We start from the raw sequence: 24,845 nt of genomic DNA, 5'->3' as shown, positions 1-24,845 counted from the left end.
AGCAAGACAGTCAATGCACGCTTCAGTGGGTGGAATGTTATGGTCAAAAAGATAAATATTATTTGAACAAGTGGTTGGTGCAAAATCGTGGGGCTTGAGTTTGGGGCTACATCTAGCGTTTCTAATTCGTGCAATATTCTAATCTAATCTAAATGATGGGGAGGGGGATTCGGACTTTGGGGGCATGTTCAAGGGGAGCATACTGTTTTAGCCAACTTGGCTACACCCAGGTATGTTGGGGCAACAAATGGCTTGAAATAGGGACATTTGTCAGATTTTGTATGAGACTGACTGTCTAGTTGCTTTTCTTACGAACAGGGTGATTCAATGGACACTCGAGAATTGTCTTAAGGCACCCAAGAACGGTTTATGAACAACTAAGAATTTGTCTTCATAGTCGGGGGTCCACAGAATCACCCTTGTGCAAAAGCATATGTTGAGAGAGAGGAATATCCAAATTTTGGGGCTCATTGTTGATTGCTAATAGACTCTTCTGCAACTGGAGCTGCAATGGAAAGAAACATGGCAGCAGATGGCTCACCTTGGTCTAGGTTTGCACCTGAGCCTGCATGCATGCTTGACACCCCGCAACTGTTTTAAGTTGATGTCCTTGCAGACGACTTGTCTGATGTCAAGATAATAGTATCGTATATCCAGCGAAGATAATTCTCAGACAGCCCGTCTTTCTGGAACAAAATAACTGACATAAATTTCATTGAGAAGGGGAATGCAATGAAAGGCATGCACCATCTGTCTTTTTTCCAATTTATTCCAAAGCAATTCATTGAAAATATCACATGCTAAACCGATCACAATGTTACAATATGTCCACTGATCGCAATGTTATAAATCGAAATGACTCCTTTGTTATTCCATAGTCTGAACTGTTTCTTTGCTGCCATTAGCTCGAAATGACACCTTTGTTATTCCGTAGTAGACTGGTTCTTCGCCTACAAAGGTAATGAAATTCCAGCCGAAAGCAGACCCACCAACAATATATGTCCCTTGAGTCTGACCATCTTCAGCCCGCTGCTTTTCGCTGGATACACCTGTTGGAAACTTATTTTCTGATGGCTTTGCAAAAGCCTTTGTATCTTGGGGCTTTTCACCTGGCACATTCTTACTTCTTGTTGCCGAAACTGTTTCTGCCGTCATCTGTTTGCATAGTTCCATTAGAAGTTTAACATCTGAAATTTGCAACATAAGCGATAATTAGCATATCTCATGATCACTAAGCAACATCTCAAGCAATTGGCCCCATCATACAAAGCCTTGAACTCTTAAGTGTCCAAAGGAATCCAAAAACTGGAGAATAGGCAGATATGGTGCTCAAGAAACTCAGAACAAAACCATGCGTCAATATAAGAAGATGAGTGAGACAGATATCTCCTCGTAAAGAAAGGAAAAGGTCAACTGAACGCCACTAACAGTATTCTAGGATTAGGCTGCCACCAATAAAACTATCAGAGACTCAGTTTCAAGGGTGAAACTCGATATAATCATTTACACAAAGATTAATAAACCAAGCACATGAATGAAAGTCAGATGTCATCATAACCACCACATTAATAAACTGCTTATTTTAAGATTAACAAATCAGCTCAGCTTTAGCATACAACTCAAGGGATAACTATTTGTCTGTGAAAAGATGAAAACAAAATCTAAATGAGCTTACATTCTTGAATTTCTTCAGATGACTTGCACGTTCGAAAGTCAGGGGTCCTGAGAACCTTCAAGATGACAAAAAAATAAGTTACTCCATGCATACTTCATACAATGTAGCAAACAAACAAAGCAGTTCAAAACAGCAGGATTTAGAGAAATTGATTGAGAGTGATTACATTGACAACCTTGATAGATGAAATCTGCAAACCAAGTGATTACATTGACATACAGATTACATAACGATATAGCATGCATTCAACACATTACACTAGGTCTGCAGCCTCAGATAATCAAACACTATCCGAAATGCAGCACGTAAACACTAATTTTGACAGCTTCACTTGATACAAATTAGAAACACCTCAATTCACTTGAAAGCATAAATCATTTGCCTTCATTCTTCACCTTATCCCAAAAATGATTACTAATAGTTCAAATATTACAATTCTGCACCGAAAATATTAAACAACTCAATCATTAGATGCATGACCAACAGCCATTTCCATCAAAAACGTTATTTACACAATTTTTAAATGCATAGCTACTAAGGGCACCTAAAATGTAAGTACAAGGCAGCAGAGTTACAAAGATTATACATTTATTTAATATTTTAAGAAAAGTGAAATCTTTAGAAATGTTAAAGACATGCCAATTATGAATCCAAACAAACCCAAAATCCACAATTCAATACAAAGAAAACCCTCTGATATTAAAATTTAAAAAAAAATTTAAAAAAAAAGAACAATAAAAGGAAAACCCAGATCACAAAAATCTTCAAAATTTACAAGAAATTCACATCAAAATGAAAATTTTGGGAAATGGGTTTTCAACTGTACCTCGAGAAAATGAGGGCGGACCTCTTTGAGGACGGCGCGAATCTTGTAGAGGGTGGATGAGTTGGAGAAATGGGCATCGTTTTCAAGAGGTCTCTTCTTGGACTTGGGAGGAAGAGAAGACGGAGGAGGCTGGGGAGGGAGGACTTCGGCGGAGCTCGGAGGGATTGGGAGGATTTCGGTGGCTGTGGACTCGGCTGGCTTTGGATCTTCTTCCATTAGCGCTATTTGTCCGCGGAGTTCAGAGTACTATTGGGTTTTAAGTTGCATACAAGCGCGAGTGACAGACGCTTGTGGTGTGTTTGGAAGTGTTTGGCTGTAAGTGTAAGCTTATGCGCTTAAAGCAGGACTACATACAACCGTTACATTACATTAGCATTGTGATTTTTGTACCTGTAACGTAAAGATATATGTAAATTTGTATCTACGTAGCGTTATACTAATTAGCACACCCGTTACACTCGCGTCATATAAGTTTTTTTTTAGGAAAAATTAGAATGCCTACATCTTTTCTATAGTTATTAGATTAAACATTCATCCCTTTTAAAGATTTGATTAAGGTGCTTTGATCAATTGTCACCTCAATAATTTTTTATCTATTTAATTTCCATGTCATTAATTTAAATGCATTTATATAGAGGCACAAGGTAGCTTAGCAACTAATTACCTATAATATAGGAATTTAATTTCGAATCCCCTTCTACGCATTAAATGATATTTTTTAATAAAATAAAATAAAAAATTAATTAACTAATTCCTCATTTCCTTATTATCAATATTTAAAAAAGAAATTCTCTTTCTATTAAAAATGTCTCAATAAAAGGTCTTCAATACATATTTTTTTCACGTATAGATATATAAAAAATATACTTAAAACTTATGGTACATTTGAGAACAAAAATATCGACTTTTGGTACGTTTAGATTTCAAATGCACCGAGAAACCAAATGTACCAAAATTTCAATGTACCATAAAACCAAATGTACCTATTGTTATGTAACTCTTTTGGTACATTTAGATTTCAAATATACAGAAAAACCAAATGTACCAAAATTTCAAATGTACCATAAAACCAAATGTGCCCATTGTCAGGTAACCCTTTTGGTACGTTTAAATTCCAAATGCACCAAAAGACCAAATGAACAAAAAATCCCAAATGTACCACAAAACCAAATGTCTTTATCAGATAATCCTTTTTGGTATATTTACATTCGAAATGTACCGAGAAATACAAAAAATTAAATCCACTATAAAACTAAATGTATCCATATTATAGGTAACTAGACATAGCTATATTGTCACATCACGGCCCGGGGCCCACCACATCCCGATCCCGCTCCACCACCGTAGCACGATATTGTCCGCTTTAGGCCTTACCATTCCCTCACGGTTTTGTTTTTGGGAACTCATGAGCAACTTCCCAGTGGGTCACCCATCATGGGATTGCTCTAGCCCTCTTCTTGTTTTTGGGAACTCATGAGCAACTTCCCAGTGGGTCACCCATCATGGGATTGCTCTAGCCCTCTTCTTGCTTAACTTCGAAGTTCCTACGGAACCCGAAGCCAGTGAGCTCCCAAAAGGCCTCGTGCTAGGTAGGGATGGGAATATACATTTAAGGATCACTCCCATGAGCGATGTGGGATGTCACAATCCACCCCCCTTAGGGGCCCGACGTTCTCGACGGCACACTACGGCCAGGGTTAGGCTCTGATACCAAATTATCACATCCCCGCCCGGGGACCACCACATCTCGAGCCCGCTCCACCACTGTATCACGATATTGTCCGCTTTAGGCCTTACCATTCCCTCACAGTTTTGTTTTTGGGAACACACGAGCAACTTCCCAGTGGGTCACCCATCATGGGATTGCTCTAACCCCCTTCTCGCTTAACTTCAGAGTTCCTATGGAACCCGAAACCAATGAGCTCCCAAAAGACCTCGTGCTAGGTAGGGATGAGAATATACATTTAAGGATCACTCCCCTGGGCGATGTGGGATGTCACATATATAATCAAACAAATCTTTATTATGTGTTGGGTCTTCTAAATAATAAAATCTGACAATTTTTTTATATAAATATTTTACTATATTCACAAAAAAAAAAGTAAAAATTATAACAAACAATAAAAAAATGCATAGAGATGGATAATAAATACATAAATATAGGGATAATAGGAAAAGAAAAAAGGAAAAAAAAAACAAAATGTCCAGGAGAAGTCGTGAAAAACTAAATTTCTAAACAAAATTGAACTTATGTGAAAAACTGAAATTAATAACCAAAATTTTAAGAAAATGTTTGATCAAATTTTCAAAATGAGTGTATGTTTAATCTAAAAAATTAAAAAACAAGGCGCCTATATCAAAACCCCCCCTTTTTTTATTTTCAGAAACAATTGTGATAAACAGCAAACCAAATGGTATTTTCTCATATTTTACTAAGACCAACTCCAATGGTTGAAGTTAAAACTTAAATCTTTAGCTTAAAAAATTTAGGTTTTAACTCAAAAATATTTTTTTTTCTCTAATGATTTTGGCTTAATATTTGAGCCCAAATTATTGAAGAATGAATTTAGACTAAATTTTGGTAACTTTTTTTATAAATAAAATTTATGTGTATTATTCTAATTTATTTTTATGAAAATTTTAACATAAAAATATTTTCATTCTGATAAGTAATGAAAAATCATTAAATATGCTTCAATTTTGGATGAATTTTGATTTAAATAATTTTTTTAATTGTTTTAGATGTTGGATTTAATCTTAGATCGCATATTTTATTTTATCGACAGATTTAATTATATTCGACCTCAACGGTTGGATCTAATGTATTTATAAATTATATTGAATAAAAAAAGTTTGAATTTGTGTTGTTGGATCAACCAACAACCCAATCTTTACAAGCAACGGATTACAAAATAGTCGTTGGAATGGAATAGTATAAGGTGGCATACAAAGCTGTTAGCATCACGAGAGCCCGCCACTAACTTGGCTTATTGTGTCATTTTTGAGCTAAATTTGCCCAAATTTTAGGTTTTATCACAAACACAAATTTTAGCCCAATTGTTTTGGGAAAAGATTGGGGGTGTTTAAAATCTAAAATTATAAGTTTAACCCAACCATTGGAGTTAGTCTAAATGGTAATTATAAATATTTTTTTCGATGAAAAAAATACTTATATTAAATAAAGTGACCACGATCACAACTAGTTCTCATAAAATAGGTCTTGAAGGCCACAAATGGTAACTGCCTATCCCAAACATGAAGAATATTAAAATGAATAATTGCATCTGCTAGAAAGTTTGCTTCTCTAAAAATGTGGGCTGTGGAGATGAAATCAAAAGAGGTCGTCAAACTTTTGATGTCTTCAACAATAATCTTTAAGCGCCAAGGAGCACTACATGATCCTAATTCCTAATCTAGCGTCAATCACTAATTTATTTATTTATTTTTTATATCTTCAGTTTCCACATTTTCTTCAAAAATCAAATTTCAAGTTATCATTATTTACATTATTTTGGATCCGAGTCACAAATTTAACAATAAATTTTTCACCGGCATTCAAGCCCCAACAAATATGGATCCAAAATGTTTGACCATTTATGACAACTCGTAGAATGATATTTCAGTCAAGTAGATGGATTACGCCCTTCCATTTCATTTCCTCCTTTTTCCAGTTCCCTATATTTCTGTCTCCTTTAAGTCATAATCTTAAGAAGAAGAAAAAAAAGAGCTCAATAACAATTCATGATTTTGCAATCAATTTACTTCAGAAGAGCTCAACACCAATTTATACAATTTGGTTGCTAATATGAGCAATTGATAGGTTGATGAAATGTGGAGTTTCCTCAAAATCCAAGCCAACTAGTACCTCGGGTGGGGGAGTGGGGCAAAGCCTCACACTCGGTTAGCCATAATAATGTGGTTCAAATTCGCCATTAGTGAGAATCGAACCTAAGACTTCTCATTTACAAGTAAAAAAGAATACCACTAGACCATAATATTAAGTGGTCAAAGTATATCACTTTTAAACACACTTAACAACCTTTAATCGTGATTGTGCTCTCATCATTTTGTCCTTATTAAACACATTTTTTAAAATTTGAGAACTAATAACTTGGAATGAAAATACATTAAGGATCAAACTAAAGCAACCCAGGCATTTTCTCTAAATCCTTGACTAATATTTTTTAGCACAAAATCTAATATGGTTTAGGAGGCACTTGATACAATTATTGATTTTTGTAGTAAAACTATGTAATATTTTAGTGAAAGAAAGTCCTTCTTCTTTGATTGAAATTTCCGACAAGATTTTATGCTTTATTTCATAAATATCAGACTTTTGCTATACATATAGAACAATATTTGACTACTCAAACATGAGTAAGAGCTCCTATTCAAAATCTCTCAAAATTGTTCATTGTCAATTTATAGAACTTCATATTTATAATCAGAACCGTTCATATTATAAATCGTGTAACGACCTGTTTCCAAAAGTTACAGTCTTAATAATTTTAATAAGTGAATTTATGAAAATGCCCTTCGAGGCAAAGTGTTGACTTTTGTTGACTGCCATGTCGTGTCATGTAAGACTCGTTTTCTTGCCATATTCTTGTAGTACTCATCACTACAGAAGCGTGGGCGCAAACGGAACGCAATTTGGACTTCTAACAAAGGAGTTATTAACGAATAAAGTCGAGGGTAAAATTGTAAATTTATTATTTTCTAGAATACTCCAGACTTTTGGAGTAAAATCTGGTGGAGCCACGTGTGTGGCCCAGATTTAAAGAAGAAAAGATGGACGGTGGAGATAGGCTATAAAGGAGAGAAAGGAAGGGGATGTGAAGCCAACCGGGAGAAGAGAGAGATGGGGAGTGACCAATGGAGAAAGAAGAAAGGAGGGGAAAAGAGAAGGGTGAGAAGCACGGGATCATGGATCCCTTATAGGTTCTCCACGACCCGACGTATCCAGAAAATTGGTGTCCTACCGTGGGCTACATTTGGATGTAGTATTGTAACTTGTGCCGGTCTGGTTGCATATGGAGATGGGATTGAATGTGCTGCTGAATCACTACCTGCAGCTCCATCAATCGCCAGTTTGGGTCGCGGAATTCAAAGTTTACACCTCGCATCTCAGGAAGTGGCACGGAGAGATAGCACAAGCTTACAAAAATCTATTGAGTCCCTCATGTACAGGTTGAAGAAAGTCATAACTCAGTAGTAAGAATGCAATTCTTATCTGATTTGTATACTAGTCGTTGCCGTTTACAACAATCTTTATAGAAAACCGAAAGAAACTGTCTAGAGCAGGGGTTATTTGTATCATCATTTGTGTTTTTCCTTGTTTTGTATTGGGAATCTGTTTCTAGAAGTAGATTGCCTATACACAAATTTTGCAGGAATTTTTTTGTGTTTTATGTTAAGTATTGAGAGTTCTTTGAGTGGAGTTAGCTAAAAAAAAGAATGACAATGAATACATTTATATGCAAACAATGATTTGTCTCTATCTAGATTTGAGTAATGTCTTACTATAACAGTATAAACATTTCACACATGGAAACTCCATATGCTTCTACAATATATCGCGCTCCTCTCCAATACAGGCACAAGATGAATTTAGCCATATGTTGCGTGAGGCAACTCCGGTAACCAATGGGCTTGCAAGCAACTTACATACGTAGAGTGTGCTTGTTTGTTTGTATTTTTAAGATCGTTTTAATGACTAGGATTCTGATTAAGTTTTGACAATTTCTTTTCAAACTTGCTGTCTTACCCTCACACAGTTTCCATTCCATTCTTCTCCCACCCTCACTTGTCATGGTTGTCAATGCTCACAAACCTAGCACTCACTTCTCTCTCACATGCATTCGTACTTAGCTTTGATGGCAACTTATATGTATTGTCCTATATAACATATATTAACAAGTGTAAAAAAATTCTGAACATTTAATTTGGGGAAAAACAATAGTAAGAGCTGGTCTTTGTGTCCCAAACTAAAAGTGGAATAACCTTAGAGGGAGTTTGAAAATGCGTCCAATCCGTCAAAGAATTAGTGGCTTTCACTCTGATGTTGATTGGGATCTCAGAGAGACCGAAATGGATTCTAATGACATTGACCGAAATTTCTCAATCAAGGTGAGCTTTACTCTGCCTTTGGCTTTATTATTCATTGTTTTGTGCCTGTTTCTGTTTGTTTCAGTGTTTTTAGCTCTGTTATCGTTTCTGTATAAATACATTTCTCAATTCTTATATAGTGTCTGGTCGTTGTTAGGGAAGGCTGTGTACATGTTGGGATACAATGTAGTTCTTTTCGGTTTCTTTTTAACATGCAGCTCATCATTGAAGACAGACATTATTCTCATGGGTTTATGCATTTGTATCTCAACATTTTGTGTCCAAAAGATTCATATCTTCACCACCTTCACGAAGATGCTCACTCATGATTTGTATCTAAACTTTATTTTATTATTATTATTTTATAGTAAGGTCAAATCGAGATTAAATACTAAATTGTACCCCGGTGCACCTTATTAGTCGTAGAGTTAGCAAATGATTGAAAGTCTCACCTTGTGTTGGCCGTTGGCCCCATTCCCATTCAATCCACACAACAAAATTCAATTCAAATCCCACCAATAAACTCCAACACCGTTGGCGGTGGGATTTAGAAAAATTGTGGAAAAATCTTCACAAGTAAATTAATACAAGAATGATTACTTAATTTAATATCCTTGACTCGTGGTATGTTTTTTTTATAGATTGATCAATTTACTCAGTTGTTGCGAAGGTGATGAGTGGTTGCTTGTGGCAGAATATATGCCCAATGAAACACTTGTAAAACATCTTTTTCATTGCAAGGCTTACACCTTATACGTATACGTGGTTTTTGGTTACTATCTATCTTGTATTCATATTTTAATTGTTGCATATCGGATCATTTAACTTTGGGTTCTCATTCGGAAAGGACATACTAGGATATTGGACATCACATTTATTTTAGAACTTCCAAAATATAAATGTCTCTCTTCTCAAGGTTCAGTACATCATCTGGCATTTACTTCTCATGTATTGCAGGGAGAGTAACACCAGAAAGTGTAATACACAGCTTTGGGACTCTCTTGATTGATCTTCTCAGCGGAAAGCATATTCCCGCTAGCCATGCAAGTGATTGTTCGAGTGGTGGAACAGGGGAAATATAAAAACCATTTGTGGGAAAAGAAAAACCATGTAGCTCGTGCATTTACCGTTTGAGAAACTTGCAAGAACTTATTAATCAAGTTACAGAGAGAAAAGCTGACAGATAGTTCAATCAAGATTTGATAAATTAACATTGAGAAATATCGCCGAATTGGTCTTCCCACATCTTCGTTAAAAACCAAATCCTGACGAGAAATCTGAAGAAGAAACACAACCAAACTAATAAGCATGTACTTACAACGAAAAGCTGCAAGTATGCTTGTCTGACCTCTCAAAATACAACCATTAATTATTATATATACTCATTACCATAGCCTAACAAATTCATTATGAAAATCGGGTTTGCATTAGATAAACTGGCAATTGGCATACACGCTCTGCATGTGCAACTATGTTTGCTTTTCATTTTATTACAAATTATCACGTGTAGGGACTAGGGGTGGGCAAACAGGTAGAGGATCAGCGGGTTGGGGCGGGTAATCACGGTTTCAGAGGGTATGGGGCGAGTCCAATTTTTTTTTATAGAAACGGGACGGGGCGGGCAAGTCTAAATCTTTAGACTCACAGGGCCCGGGACCGGTCCATTTCCATAATGCAGTGGATGGGCATTGTTGGGGAATATAAACCCACCTATTTGAATGAATGGATGAGCCCATTCCTATAATAATAATACAATGAAATTGGGCACATGTCTACAACAATAATACAAAATGAAATTAAACAAAAGAAATTGAATTGGCAACTTCTTCTAGGCCCTCTTTCTCTCTCATTTCGAAACCTTCCCAGGCTTCTAGAGCCTTCTCCCTTCTTTGATTCCAAATCGAAACTCACCAAGTTCATACGTCTCTCTCATTTCTCTCACTCTCTGTAAGTCTAGAAACCATTCTAACATCACCAAACTTCTTCAAATCCCTTCATTTCTAACCGTAATATGCTATTAGTCTCTCTCTTGATTTTATCGAAATCTCACTCAGATGGACAAAGATAGCACATGGCTCCGGATCAGAGAAGACGGTGGGCTTTAGATCGACGAAGATGGCGACAATGATGGCGCGAGGGACGTGCTTTTCATCATCAAACTTGGAAAAGATGGTGTTGAAGGCGTCATCGTTCGTGGCCAATAGTCTTGTCACTAGGCATCTGGATTTCGCGACGTCGGAGGAAGATGGCTTGAATGATGTCGTTCCCTTCTGTTGGACTCGTGGACCCAACCCAAACCAGCCTGTTTCAATCAGGTCGAGTTATGTCCGGTTCCAACTTCAGAAATTTCAATACCCGACCCACCCTGCCCCGTTTCATTTTAAAGTAGATTCGGTCCAGTCCCTTCAAATTTGAACCCGGCCCGTGCCCACCCTTAGTAGGGACAACAATTGAAATAAGCAAAAAAAAAAAAAAAAAAAAACAAAAACAGGAAAAAAGGAAAAGAAAAAGAGAGCAGTGAACAGACTGATTCGTGTTTCTCTCTTCTCCATCTTCCCACGTTCTTTCACATTGTACCAAACAACCGCTGCAATTTCCAAGTCTCATTGCTTCTCATAAGTTTAAGATATCTTAATCTCTCTCTTATGCTTGTTTTTGTGGTCAATTACCAAGTCAAGTTGGAAAACTTACACTATTGCATATCTTGATCTTACGGGTAATGACTTTCCCAATGCAGAAAATCTAAATTCATGGCCCCCTCATATTTCTTGTTAAACATAATTGGACTTGAGTTGGAGCAATCTCATTAATGGTTATGAATGGCTGGAAGCAGAGGCAAATCCAGGAAGAAGTAGAGAGGTTCCTTACTGAATGATTGCGCGACTTCCAACTCATTGAAACCACTTACAAGGCGCTCTGACAAGATGTAACTAGCATGAGCAGACCACCTTTCATAGACAAAATTAAGCAGACGGAGCCCTCGCGCAAGTTCAACATGACACATTTCACCCCTTTCAACGGAGATAGAGACCCAGAGAGGCACCTGAAGCACTATTGCAATGTAATGATCCTTTATAAGAGCAATGATGCGCTCATGTGCAAGATATTCCCTACCACCTTGCAAGACGAGGCACAAGATTGGTGTCACACCTTGCCACCATGGTCAGTCTAGAGTTTCAATGAACTTTATTTGGTCTCCACTAAGGAATATTTATCATACTTGATCAAGAAAAAGTCTGACCACCTGTTCAAAATAAAAAAGAATCCAAAGGAAATGCGTTGCGACTACGTGAAGAGGTTCAAAGCGGAGAAGGCTAAGATAGTCAACCACCTGTTCAACATCAAAAAGAATCCGAAGGAAATGCTTCGCGACTACATAAAGTGGTTCAAAGCGAAGAAGGCTAAGATAGTCGGATGCAAGGACTCGATAGAAAGTGCAGCCTTCTAAAAGGGCTCCCAGCAGACCACCCATTATTTAGAGAATTGATCATGGGAGAAGACTTGACACTGGCAGACTCATTCACTCTAGCAGAGAAGAATACACTATGGGATGAAGCTTGGCGAGCCATCAAAGCACCCGAGCAGCCTCAGAAGGAGTTGGAAGTAGCCTAGAAGACAGTGGACAGGAAGTAATCCAATGACAAGAACAAGTCAAGGACTAAACGCAGGGACCGTTCTTGACAAAGTGTCCATTCGCGGCTTGACCTGTTATTCGATAGAAAGCAAATACTAATGCCCGATTTAATCATAATGTTTTCTTGATATTTCTATAGTTGAGTGTATTTCTCGGTATTATGTTTATAAAGAAATGAAATTCAGCAAATCATTGTTGTTTAGTTCAATTTTCAGGAGGTTTTGAAGTTTAGTCGACGTGAAGTCAGAGCAATCTGAATTTACTTAATGTTGGTTTTATTTTTGTGGTCTAATTTGATACCGTGAAATTGAGATGGGGGATCAATGCTCCAAACTCATGCCATGTTGCTGGAATTCCCAAATGAAGGCAGCAGTACTCGAAGCTCCTGACATTGGCGGGTTAATATACATGTTTCTTTTGTTCTGGCGGTTTTGATGGAGAAACCGATCATATCTGATGCTTGTGGATTGTTTACCTTTAATACGGATAATGAGGAGCAGCAAGGTTGATAGCTTGTCTGCATTTCCTGAATTCACGTTTGAGCAACTTAAAAATGCGACATCTGGTTTTTGTGTGGAGTACATTGTGTCTGAGCAAGGAGAGAAGGCTCCAAATATCGTTTATAAAGGAAAACCTGAAAAACAGAAGAGAATTACTGTTAAGCACTTGAATAGGATGGCCCGGCCCGATGATCGCAATTTTTGGTATGCATACTCTCTGTCTTATAAAACTCTAATTCAGATACTTTGGTGATGGAAACTGGTCCACATTTTCTACAGAACTATTGTTTTTATCTTTATGTTTTACACTAATATAACTTTATGTTGAGATCTTATGTGGTTTGAAATTTGGGTCATAGGGTGCTTTTGGCTTATAAAATTCATGAAATGTAGAGCTGTATTTTTCTGTGACTGAAATTATTCTCTGAAATTACTTTAGTCTAAAGAAGCTGGCAAAATTGCACTGTAGAAATGAACAGTGTTTTGGACCACATTTCAGTTTATTTACAGGATTGCCACTCGGTTGCTTTTAACACACTTTCATTTTATTTACACAATTGCCACTCAGGCTTAAGAATTGATTTTCAACCGTTCGCAGTTTTTGACTCGGGAAGAGAGGGGAGGGGGATATCACGGCTGACGGATTGAAGAGAGACGATGACTCCCATTTTTGACTCGGAGACAGTTGGGTGTCGCTGTGTCGAGCGGAGAGAGGGGGACAGAGCGACTACAGAGCAGGGAAACACAGGGCCTGCATTTCAGCTTTGACTCGGGGAGAGAGGGGAAGGGGACATCACGGCTGACGAATTTGAAAGAGACAGTGGCTCCCATTTTTGACTCGGAGACAACTGGGTGTCGCTGTGGTGAGCGAAGAGAGGGGACAGAGCGACTACAGAGGAGGGAGACACAGGGCCTAACAGATTGGAGACGGATGGGAGCTAGGGATTTGGACTGAGTGAGAGAAAGATTTGCTAGCTCCTCTGCCAGGATCTATAGGATTTTCTCCCATTTTAGAGAGAGAGATGGATACAGAGCGGAAAGCATGGGTGTGTGTATTCTTTAGGGTTGACGGGTTACACACAGAGTCGGTGAGGAGGGGATGCCTCAGGGACGAATGGCAGCGTCTGGGTTTTCATTTTTCTCCCTTGATTCAAAAGGTATTGCACTGGTTTGTTTTCATTGTTTGGTGCCAACTCTAACGGATGTCTATAAATTGTTCAATTGGGTGCTAGATTATGTCTCTATTTTTGTCAATTAGGATCTTCCACTGATTTAATTTGTTTTTTTCTTGATTACTTTTTGTGTGATTGATCCTTTTTCTGTTTTAGAATTGTTAGGGATATTTTGTTCCTCCATTAAAATTGTCATAGATCTTTATAGATTGTTTAGCCCACCTTAGGATTTAACTCTTTTTCAGTTTATTGTTTTTAATTGTTTTTTACTGTTTGATTAGCCATTTCATTTATTAAAATTGTCACAGATATTTTTTCTCTCATTAATGCTATCATAGATATTTTATATTGTTTACTTAACTATTAGGGCTTGCTCTTGGTCTTTAGCAGGTTGTTTAGATCACCTCTAGGATTACCTATATGTCCAAATTTATCCTACAACCTAATCCATTGTCCTAACAACCATAATGTAGATAAATTTGTGATGCTCCATTGCACATAGGTAGTAAGCTGTGAAGTATATCAAATATTCCATAAGATTAACCAACGTTTGACAAGTTTAAGCAGATACACCAACACAGAGAGAAAACACCTAAATTTATAGCAACATGAAAGCTTAACAAATAAAAAAAAATTTCGTAAAACATATCTAAGTTTACACAGTTTATTGTTTTCAATTTGCTGTTGACTGTTTGATTTGCCATTCCCTTTATTAAAATTGTGATAGCTCATTTTTCCTTCATGTCATACATATTTTAAAGTTGTTTAGTTAAGTTTACAGCTTGCTCTTTGTCTTTGTAAATTAGGGGGCTACACTATTAAATTGTCATGGCTAATTTTCCCTTCATTATAGCTGTCATAGATATTTTTAAATTGTTTAGTTAACTATTACAGTTTACTCTTAGTCTTTCTAAATTAGGGGACTGCACTATGTTGATATTTGTGTTTTTCAGAAATTTTTTTTCCTTTGCTTATGTGTAAACAAAATTCAGTCTCCTTTTTAACTTTATTGTTTTTTAATTAGGGAGTTTAGTCTGTTTAGCTTTCTGTCTTAATAAATAATGGGGTTACACTCTGCTCATTTGTGTGTTTCTTCATACTTTCCTACTATTTTCTTCTCACCAAATCACCTTCAGGTTCCTTTTCCACTTCACATTATTCGAATATCTCTATGTTCCTAGATTGTTTTTACATTTTTTGGTTGCTTCTATATTTTTGGGTTGCACTTATAAATTTTATTTTTCATATGCATGTAGATCCAGCAAAAGCATACACATCAAACTCCCCATTCACACAACAGCCACCAAAGAGACCATTACTGAGGTATTTCTCAATCCATTTAAAAATTTTGTTAACTTTTGTTAACTTTTATACAAACTAATTTATAATATAATTCTCCTTACTGTGTTTGGATACAAACTCTTTTTCCCTCTAATTTTTTGCCATGTCATGTATCCTTGCAGCTCAACCACCTGCAAGTTTTTGAGAAACAAAGAGCCTCATCCACTGGAATCTGTAATTCATAGCAATAGGTATATCCTAACCCTTTCGTTATCATCTCCTTATTCATGAAAACTTTTTCCTTCTATTTTTTTGTTGATACAGTATATAGTGTCCTTTTTCTACCTTGGAGAGAATCATTTCGTATTATTTGGATTTGAGAACACCAGCATACACATGTCCTGGTTTTTTGGCATGCAACTAAGAGTGTGAAACATCAATTTGAGAAGAGTAAGACTAATTTCCTGGCTTTATTTATTTATTTATTTTATTTTAAAACCAAGCCTACATTCTTTAAAGCCACTATTAGTATTTAACTATGATTTGAATTAATTGATCTGTGGGGTGTTTCAATTGATCATCTGCAAATAAATATACAGTTCTTTAGTGGTACCAAAGGGATGACAGTAGGAGTTCTTAGTCATCCAAATCTATTTCAACGCTGGACGAAGAGTTCAAACATATGTTATTCTCTTATATGTTTGTATTTGAATGGTAACAATGTTGTTCTTCTGCTACAAAAATCATCCTTTTAATCCATTTCAACTTAGGCTCAACTTTACTTTCATTTCAGCTTCATTTTCATGTTAATCATGTCCTGTTTGTGTGTGTTTTCTGTTGGCATTGGAGGGTGGTGCTTAAACTGAAAGCTCTGGGTTTTGCTGCTGCAATTACTTTTGTCTCATAATGCATATAAAAACCTTTCACTCTGGTGCTTCTATATTTGAACCAAGAAATACTCATGTGTTGGTTTTGCAGTTTGATTAGAGTTATAGATGTGTTAACATGTTTAAGTGGTGGTGCTTAAACTGAAAGCATGCTCGACTTTTTATATCATTAATAAATTTTATCAAACTCAACGTTTCATGAGGGTCCAACCTGAGAGCTTTGTGGGAAGGAATGAAACTAGATTACACCATATACGGTTCTTTAGTGGTACCAAAGGCTTGAGAGTAGGAGTTATTAGTCATCCAAATCGTTTGCTTGCTAAATCTACTTGATGTGGAAGATTACATATAACCTTGGCCTTAAGATATGGTATTCTTCGTTGAACCAAATTAGTTGTGCTCGATTCAAAATATCTCTAAATTTTGTTTTTTGTTTTTTTTGTTTTTTTGTTTTTTTTTCCCCTGTCTTTGCTCATTTAGCTACAATTCTTTAAATTTCCTCTTTCAATTTGAAAGTGTCTAAGTCGCTAACGGATCTACTTTCTTTGCAGATTACAAAAATTTTGATTGTTTGTGGAAGAGGTTGGTTCCATGCCGTTTTGAGGTAATAATTATACGCCATGATGTTTGTTCAAAGCCTATTCAGCTATCTACCTTTTTTTATTTATATTTGTGAAGCTTTCATGCTTATATTTTAAATATATAATTCAATTTTTGTCGTTTAAGCTTATATTGGAACTGAGTTTCTTTCTATTTAGTGTGCATATCTGTATCTGTCCATTTATGTCAAGGTTGAGATAACTAAGCATCCATTTGGTCGTTTTACCGTAGAATGGAACTGGGCTTCTTTCTACATTGTGCACGTATCTGTGTATCTCTATTTATGTAAAGCTTAAGATAACTAACCATGTATTTGTAACAAACCCCGTTCCAATTGAATGGTTGGTGTATTTATTCAAAACGCCGTTCGAATTGGATAATTGGTTTATTTGTTGTAAACCCCATTAGAATTGTATTTGCTTGGATGGGCTGTTAGTATACGGATAGTTGGATTCGGAATTTTGTCTTGGCATTTTGTGATTGGGATCTAATTACAGCTTTTGTGTTGCATGTCTCCATGTTTTGGTGTCTGTCCTGTCTGTGTAGTTAGTTTGGGCTGTTTTTAGATTCTTAAATAGTGCTGCTTGATATTGTTTGTAAGGTTATTTTTAGAACTGGGGAAACAGGGGTACTGTAGCAAATGAACTTTGAGTTGTGAACAAAAAAACTTTCCAAAAAAACTCTCCCAAATAACAAACTACAAGCTATTTATAGCACAATAAATACAAGTCTTTGTCTCCGTTAAAGATTTTTATCGGTTTCAAGTAATTAAAGCCATGTACAAAGCAAATTTATAGGAAGCATCTCCATTGACCTATGTTTATGTGTTATGTGATGAAATTTTACTTTTGTCCACGACTAAATCATTTTAGGATCACATTAGATTATTATATGGTTAACTGGTAAGTTTCTGATACTATTACATACTTTGTCTCATGGAACCACAGTGCATTTTACGTTCAGTGTGGAGTTATGACAAAATAAAGCATTACTACAAACAACTAAGGGGAAATATGAAAGATCATAGAGAAAATTCTTAGTAGTTATACAATCACAATTTAAGTTACTTTTATTGTAACTGTTTGTTTGCACTTCAAATTCTTAATCTCACTCTCACTGCTTTTTCGCATTTTAGATTGTGCTCACATTGTTCAATCATAATTTGCGCTTGCTGCTGCCTTTAATCAAGGGGTTCCGAACCATTACATTTCAATCAAGCCTTTGGTATGCTCTGAACTTCAATACATTGTTTCCCCATGCTTTCCATTTCAGATAGTGCGATTTTATAATTTTTAACATAACTGTTAGGTTTTTTCACCTCATATTAAACGTTTGTTCTAAGCTTTGTTTCTCATTCTTCGTTATCTTTGTAACCTCTGATACTTCAAAGGTCCGATAGTTCTTTTTTTTCGTTTAAATTTTGTCTATGCAATTCTGTTATTGTGTGAAAGTGTCTTGGTGTCTCTGTGATTCTTATCTAACCCAGTGTTTTTAATTGTTTATCAAATGTTCTTTGTAACCTCTGTTTCTCCAAAGGTCCGATAGTTCTTTCTTTTTTTTGGTTTAAATTTTGTCTATGCAATTCTGTTATTGTGTGAAAGTCTCTTGGTGTCTCTGTGATTCTTATCTAACCCAGTGTTTTTAGTTGTTTATCAAATGTTGTTAAGCATTTTATATGTTTTCTTTTGGTTGCTTCCTTTCTTTGTTACGTTCTCACTTTACCAAACCGTTCTTCGAAGGTTAGTTACTTTGGTTGGTTGGTCTTTTCGTTAGGTTTATCTAGTAGTCTACTGTCTCATCCTCCCCGAAGTGCTTTAATAAGTGATGTTAACAATTCCAATCTCTCAACAAACCAGACATATTTCCAAAAAAAAAATCACAACTTCTATATTTAAATTTTTAAATTTTTTTACTGTGTTATTCTAAGACCTACAAGCTAAACAGATTTTTCTAAAAAACATAAGTATTGACGCTATATTTAATTTGTGATTCAGGGTAGATAAAATGGTCAAAGAGATTGATCGAAGCGAACAACAAATTCTAGGAGGAGTTTTGGTTAAAAATTTAAAGGAACTGATTGAGGCTCGAAACAATAACAAGATTCGAAGAATGATACAGATATATAGAGAAACTGCCCCAGGACCCAATACAAAGGAAGAAGTCAAAATAGAAAAAACAAGGATGGGTTTGCGTGTTTATGGTAAGGGTGCAAACCGAAACAAATTGGTCGTCCACACTATCCATTCACCTGAAAATCGTAATAATTCGCCGAAAGAACAACTTCCGTTGAATGAAGAAGTTTATCATTTTTTTTGGCGGGTTTTCGATGGGATCTACAAGTTTGGTTGTTGCTACAAAATTGGAATTTTGTTGCTCTTTCTTGCCTCCACCATAACATCCTTCTGGGTTTTCAATGTATAGAGACTAGACGGGTGTTAGATAAGATAAACGCCATGTAAACCTGTTTTGTTTGGTCATAACATCAATAATGTAAAAAATTAACCCTTTTACCGTTCAAGGATGAAGTGTTGGCGTGCTAGGAATACGTTTCTCTGCTTATATATTTTTTCCATTTCTCTTTTTCTTGATAGGATCGTTTGACTCATACTTCTTTGTTGGTTATACACTAATAAAACAGTTCTTCTATTAATGTTTTAATATTATTCGTTTGTTTTTAAATTGCAACTTTAGTTGTTTTTATGAAGATTCTGTTCTCATTTTTAACTTTGAAAATTTTAGTTGGTCCCTCAACAATTTTTAATTGGTTACTCCAAAACATATGTTTCTATAGATGTTTATGCTGTGTTAGTTCATTCTTTGCAGCCATATCTGAATTCTTAAAAACTATGGTAATTAATGTGGTTTTTCGGGTGGTTTTTCAAATGGGGAAAAAGGGGTGAGCGACGAATTTATATTATTATTCTCGGTTGGTATGTAACTATTTGAATATGGAAGGCATCGTATTATGCAAACAATGCAACAATTGTAAATAGAAAGGGTCCCTGCGGTGTGCAGAGGGTGGGTTTAGAGATGGTGAGGTTTGCCTAGGTGGCAAGATTAATGCTCATGGTTTCGTAGTTGTGTTGATAACTGTGAAAACAGCTGACATTGGTCGCCTCACTGTTCCTCTACAATGATTTTAGTGTTTAGATCTTTAATGACTTCTCAACTTAATGGTTTTTAACTACTTCAGAGTGATTCATAAAGTTGGATACGATTTTATTAGAGGGTGTCAATTTAAAAGTATGGATTAGGGGTTTACATTTTTAGGGTCTTCAGCTATGGATACAAAGTTGTTCATCATGTTAGACAGGAATTTCAAGTTGAATTATGACCATGATAAAATGTTTCTTATGCTTACTTACCTTGGAGTGACTTCAATCCATTTTTTCCACCATCACAGATTTTTCATGATTCTTTTCAATTTTTATTTCTTATAAATAAAATTGTTCCAGTCCACTTATCGACGTGTTGACATGTTTAAGTGGTGGTGCTTAAACTCAAAACATCCTGAAGTATTGTTGACATGTTTAAGTGGTGGTGCTTAAACTGCAAACATCCTGGAGTATTTCTATCATTAATAATTTGTATCAAGCTTACCGTTTAATAAGAGTCCAACCTACGAACTTTGTGAAACGGAACAATGGAATCGCATCATAGATTTCTATGTTTCCCTAAACATATTTAATGAAAAAGTTTTCCAACGTTTACAGGATCTAACATATACTGAATGCAAGCTTTAATCTTCGAACTCTCAAATGACGCATATCCTTTAGCATCCATCACAAATGTTTCTATATATGTTGTTGATTAACTACGTGAGGTGCAACTCCGTCTTCGACTGTTAAAATAAATTTATTGTTGGAAATTAAGGGCTTAGACTCTTAAATATACACTTTTCATCTTGCACTATCTATTGGTCTAAAGTGAGTCAGACCTAAATAATTTGTTTGTTTCTGTCACATTTATAAATGCATGTCTTATATTAATGTCATTGAGCCGTGTATTAGTTTTTATAGTTCGATGTTTGTGTTGTCTTTGGCTTCTCTCTGATTATATATGTGTTTATATTTTGTCTTCCTATTTCTCTAGGTTTTGTTTTTATCGTTGGAGTCCTGCATTGTTCTTTGGTGGCATTCATTCACAGCTACGCTTTCGTCTCTACAACGGTTAGATTTTTGTCCCCTTAAAGAACCTTTAACTTTTTATTTTTTATTTTTACTCTTTTCTTGGTTGACATGTTCAATTGTCAATGCATGCTTTTTTGGATCATAGTAACGTCGTTATTCGATATTTATGCTGCTTTCCTTTATCACCATTTTTTTTGCAATCATCGTTCACTTTAATCATTAATTTTCCACTCTGCACTGACAAACCACACTATTTAAGGAAACAATTACAAATCAACTATCTCTATTCTTCATTCTAATCTAAAAAGATTAGGATTATGTTTTTACTATTATGTTAACAAAGTGTTTGCGATTCTGAAGACCTCTTGCTTGAATGGGTTTTGGTTCACCGCTCATTTCATATGGTTAACATAGTTGTTTCATCGTCACATTCCTTCTGTTAGAAAGTAAACCATTGATGTGTGGTCTTTTCCGTTTATGTAGATTTATGTCTAGAAGAATAGGGCTATCTAGGAATGCCGCTAGAACTGAGCGTGCTGATTCGCCTACATCTATTGCGGTTGTTAATCTCGATGATATGGTATTACAAGATGTTCCCATCAGTTATGACGACGAATACAACAATACTTCAACCTCTTTACTATTTTTAAACAAAGGAAACAACCCTCCCCAAACATTTATATCAAGTTTTGAACAACATACTCCTGTTCGAGGTCTTCTTACCTCACATTCAGCAGCTGGAACAAGTTCTCATCAAATTGTTGTACCCTTTTTTCTTACTGACCATGCCACTATGGGCCAGTTGTTGGCCAAAGATGCTCCAACTATTCATTCTGTTAAAAACTCGCTCATCACTGGGCAGGCCACCTATCAGATAAAAAGAAAGAGTATGCACTCTTTCAATATAACTTTGTTTACATTTTGCTGCTGATTTCAAAATTTGGCTTATCTTCGTTAATTAACTTCTATCAATTGGTTTGATGTATGCTTCTATTATTCTTTGTTTTTATAGGGATTGATCCAGAATATGTTGATTTTGGATTAAGAAATTGCCAATGTCAATATTGCAGTGCTCTATTTTGGTCTGCAGAGCAGACAAAGAACCATCCTGAGCATACTTCTTCTATTTCTACTCAGCAGTTTACTGCGTGTTGCATGAGTCAAAAAGTTCAATTCCCACGTGCTAAACCCACACCCATTTTTTTGGATGAATTGTTAAACCCCACAAATTCTCAAAGCTTTTTACATTTTAAAAGAAATATTAGATCGTATAATTCAATGATGGCATTAACTTCAATGGGGGCCAAAGTTGATCCATCGATCAACAAAGGTCGAGGTCCATATGTTTTTAAAATTAATGGTCAAGTGCATCATTTGATGGGTTCTTTGTTGCTTCCAGAAGGTGACAATCCTAAATTTGCACAGCTCTACATTTATGACACTCAAAATGAAGTCAGTAATCGTATCGGTTGTTTGAACAGATCAGAAGCATCTGAAAAACTCGATCAACAGGTTGTTAGTGGCCTCATTAAAATGCTAGACAAGTGTAATGAGGTTGTTCAACTTTTTAGGCAAGCCAGGGATAGAATTGATGAAAGGTCCACAAGTAATTTACGTCTACGTTTGTAGGGTGCACAGAGTAACCGTGATGTACAATACAATTTGCCAGCATTGGACGAGATAGGTGGCTTAATAGTTGGGGACATTGGCCAATTTCACACCGAAAGAGATATTGTTGTGGAGCATAGGACAGATGGCCTCCAAAGAATCACAAAGTTACATCCTAAATACATGGCTCTACAATATCCTCTTCTTTTCCCATACGGTCAAGATGGGTACCGGAAAGGTCTTCCTTGGAATCCAAATTCTAGGGGCAAAAAACCAAAGATTGGGGGGGGGGGTATCAATGAAAGCATTTTTGGGTTATCAAATTCAAGATAGACCAGAACATAGTGACACCCTGTTGAAAGGCGGCAAATTGTTTCAACAATACTTAGTTGATGCATATGCGACACTTGAAGAAGATAGGTTAGATTTCATTAGGGCAAATCAAGATTCTTTTAGAACAGAAGGTCTTAAAGGAATTCATGAAGCGCTCAAGGCAGGAAATGCAACCAGTTCTTCTGTTGGCAAAAATGTCATTCTCCCAACTTCATTTACTGGCAGTGTTAGATATATGATAAATAATTATCAAGATGCCATGGCTATATGTCGCCACCTTGGAAATCCTGATTTATTTATCACTTTCACATGCAATGCTAAATGGCCTGAAATTATTGAAGATCTGCGTGATAAACCTGGTTGTAAAGCTGAAGACAGGCCAGATTTAATTTCCAGAATTTTTAAAGCAAAACTTGACCATTTGATTAAATACCTCAAATCAGGAAAACCTTTTGGCGATGTCGAATCTAGTTAGTTCTTTATTGTTGACCAATTTTTTCCTTTTATTTGTTTCTATTTTATCACTGCAAGTCCTAAGAGTCTATGGTTTTGATACTCCTGCATATTTATTATTTTTTTAAACAGTGATTTACACGGTGGAGTTCCAAAAAAGAGGTCTTCCTCATTGTCATATCTTGTTATAGGTCAATCAACATTATAAATGTCATTCTCCTTACGATGTTGATTCTATCATTTCGGCTGAGCTTCCTGATGAAGAATGTGACAAAGATGGGTATGATGCAGTTTCGCAGTACATGATCCACGGCCCATGTGGTATTGCGAATCAATTTTCACCTTGCATGAAAGAAAACAAATGTTCAAAAAAATTTCCTAAATCTTTCACAAGTGAAACTACTTTTTCCACAGAGGGTTTCGTTGCATATAAGCGTCGAGTTATACAAAATCTGTTTGTTCTAAAAAACGGAATCAAGCTAGATAATACATTTGTTGTCCCTTACAACCGTGAGCTATTGTTGAAGTATCAAGCACATATAAACATTGAATCATGTTGTCAATCAACACTCATTAAGTATCTTTTTTAAGTACATAACAAAAGGTGTTGATCGAACTAGAGCTGTTTTTGAGGATGACGAGTTTGATGAGGTTGTGGCTTACCTAAATTGTAGATACTTATGCCCATACAAAGCAGTGTGGAGATTGTTACAATTTCACATTCATTTTAGAGAACCATCGGTTGAGAGGTTGTCTGTACACCTTCCATCTGACCAAAATGTTCTTTTTAGAGAGACTGATGATCTAAACCATGTTGTTAACCACCCTAATCTTGAAAAGCACTATGTTAACACAGTGGTTTCAAACCAATGTCCGAGACCCTGATGCACGTATGTTAGCTTATGTTGAGTTTCCTACCAAGTATGTTTGGAAAAATAATGAAAAACAGTGGACCCGTAGAAAAAGAGGTAGATCTCTAGGAAGGGTTGCGTATATTCACCCTGCTGCGGGTGAATTATACTATTTGAGGTTGCTACTAAATTACCAAAAAGGCAGCTTTAGTTTTAATGATTTAAGAACCGTCAAAGGCATTCTTGAACCCACATTCCAAGCTACATGCACCTCACTTGGATTATTAGGGGATGATAAGGAATGGAATAGTGCTATGTTAAAAGCGGTTGTCACTGCGTCATCCTTTCAATTAAGGCAATTGTTTGTCACATTGGTTATCTTTTGTAATGTTGCCAATCCATCAACTCTATTTGAAACACATTGGAAGATGATGTGTGATGACATTTCGAAAAACATGATCAATGCTTTTGGCCTACAAGATGTCTCTAAGTACCAAGATCAACTTAGGAATTCACTTTTGTACGAGTTAGAAAAATTGTTTGCTGCTTCGAATAGTTCTTTGTCAAAGCATCACCTACCACAACCAAACAAGTTGATGATGGATAGAATTACAAATAGGAGTTTGAGGGAAGAGTTAGATTACAATGTTAACTCACTAAAACATGAGCACTCAAACCTATTCAGGCTGTTAAATAAAGAGCAAAAATATGTTTATGACAGTGTCATACAAACAATTCACAACAACAGATCTGGCCTGTTTTTTGTACATGGTCATGGTGGAACATG

The 24,845-nt window shown here is 36.0% G+C and overlaps 1 protein-coding gene and 1 long non-coding RNA gene across 2 annotated transcripts; one reads left to right on the top strand and one right to left on the bottom strand.

The window, feature by feature from the left end:
- Positions 1-683: 683 nt before the first annotated feature.
- On the bottom strand, positions 684-2,829 carry LOC148695841 (uncharacterized). Its single transcript, XM_088696407.1, has 3 exons — positions 2,502-2,829; positions 1,676-1,730; positions 684-1,187 (listed from the first exon to the last, which is right to left on the bottom strand). The coding sequence occupies exons 1-3, from the start codon at positions 2,715-2,717 to the stop codon at positions 868-870; spliced, it is 591 nt and encodes a 196-aa protein (XP_088552533.1). The 5' UTR covers positions 2,718-2,829; the 3' UTR covers positions 684-867.
- A 10,930-nt stretch (positions 2,830-13,759) lies between these two features.
- Positions 13,760-15,511, top strand: LOC137738893 (uncharacterized). The gene is made up of 3 exons (XR_015963983.1): positions 13,760-13,900; positions 15,172-15,238; positions 15,379-15,511. It is a non-coding gene; the product is annotated as an uncharacterized LOC137738893 (long non-coding RNA).
- Positions 15,512-24,845: the final 9,334 nt, after the last annotated feature.

The sequence above is a fragment of the Pyrus communis genome, chromosome 7, assembly GCF_041283825.1.
Source record: "Pyrus communis isolate YQ-2024b chromosome 7, ASM4128382v1, whole genome shotgun sequence".
NCBI lineage: Eukaryota > Viridiplantae > Streptophyta > Magnoliopsida > Rosales > Rosaceae > Pyrus > Pyrus communis.
The sequence above is the reverse complement of the archived record's forward strand: the minus strand, read 5'-3'. Positions and strand labels throughout refer to the sequence as shown.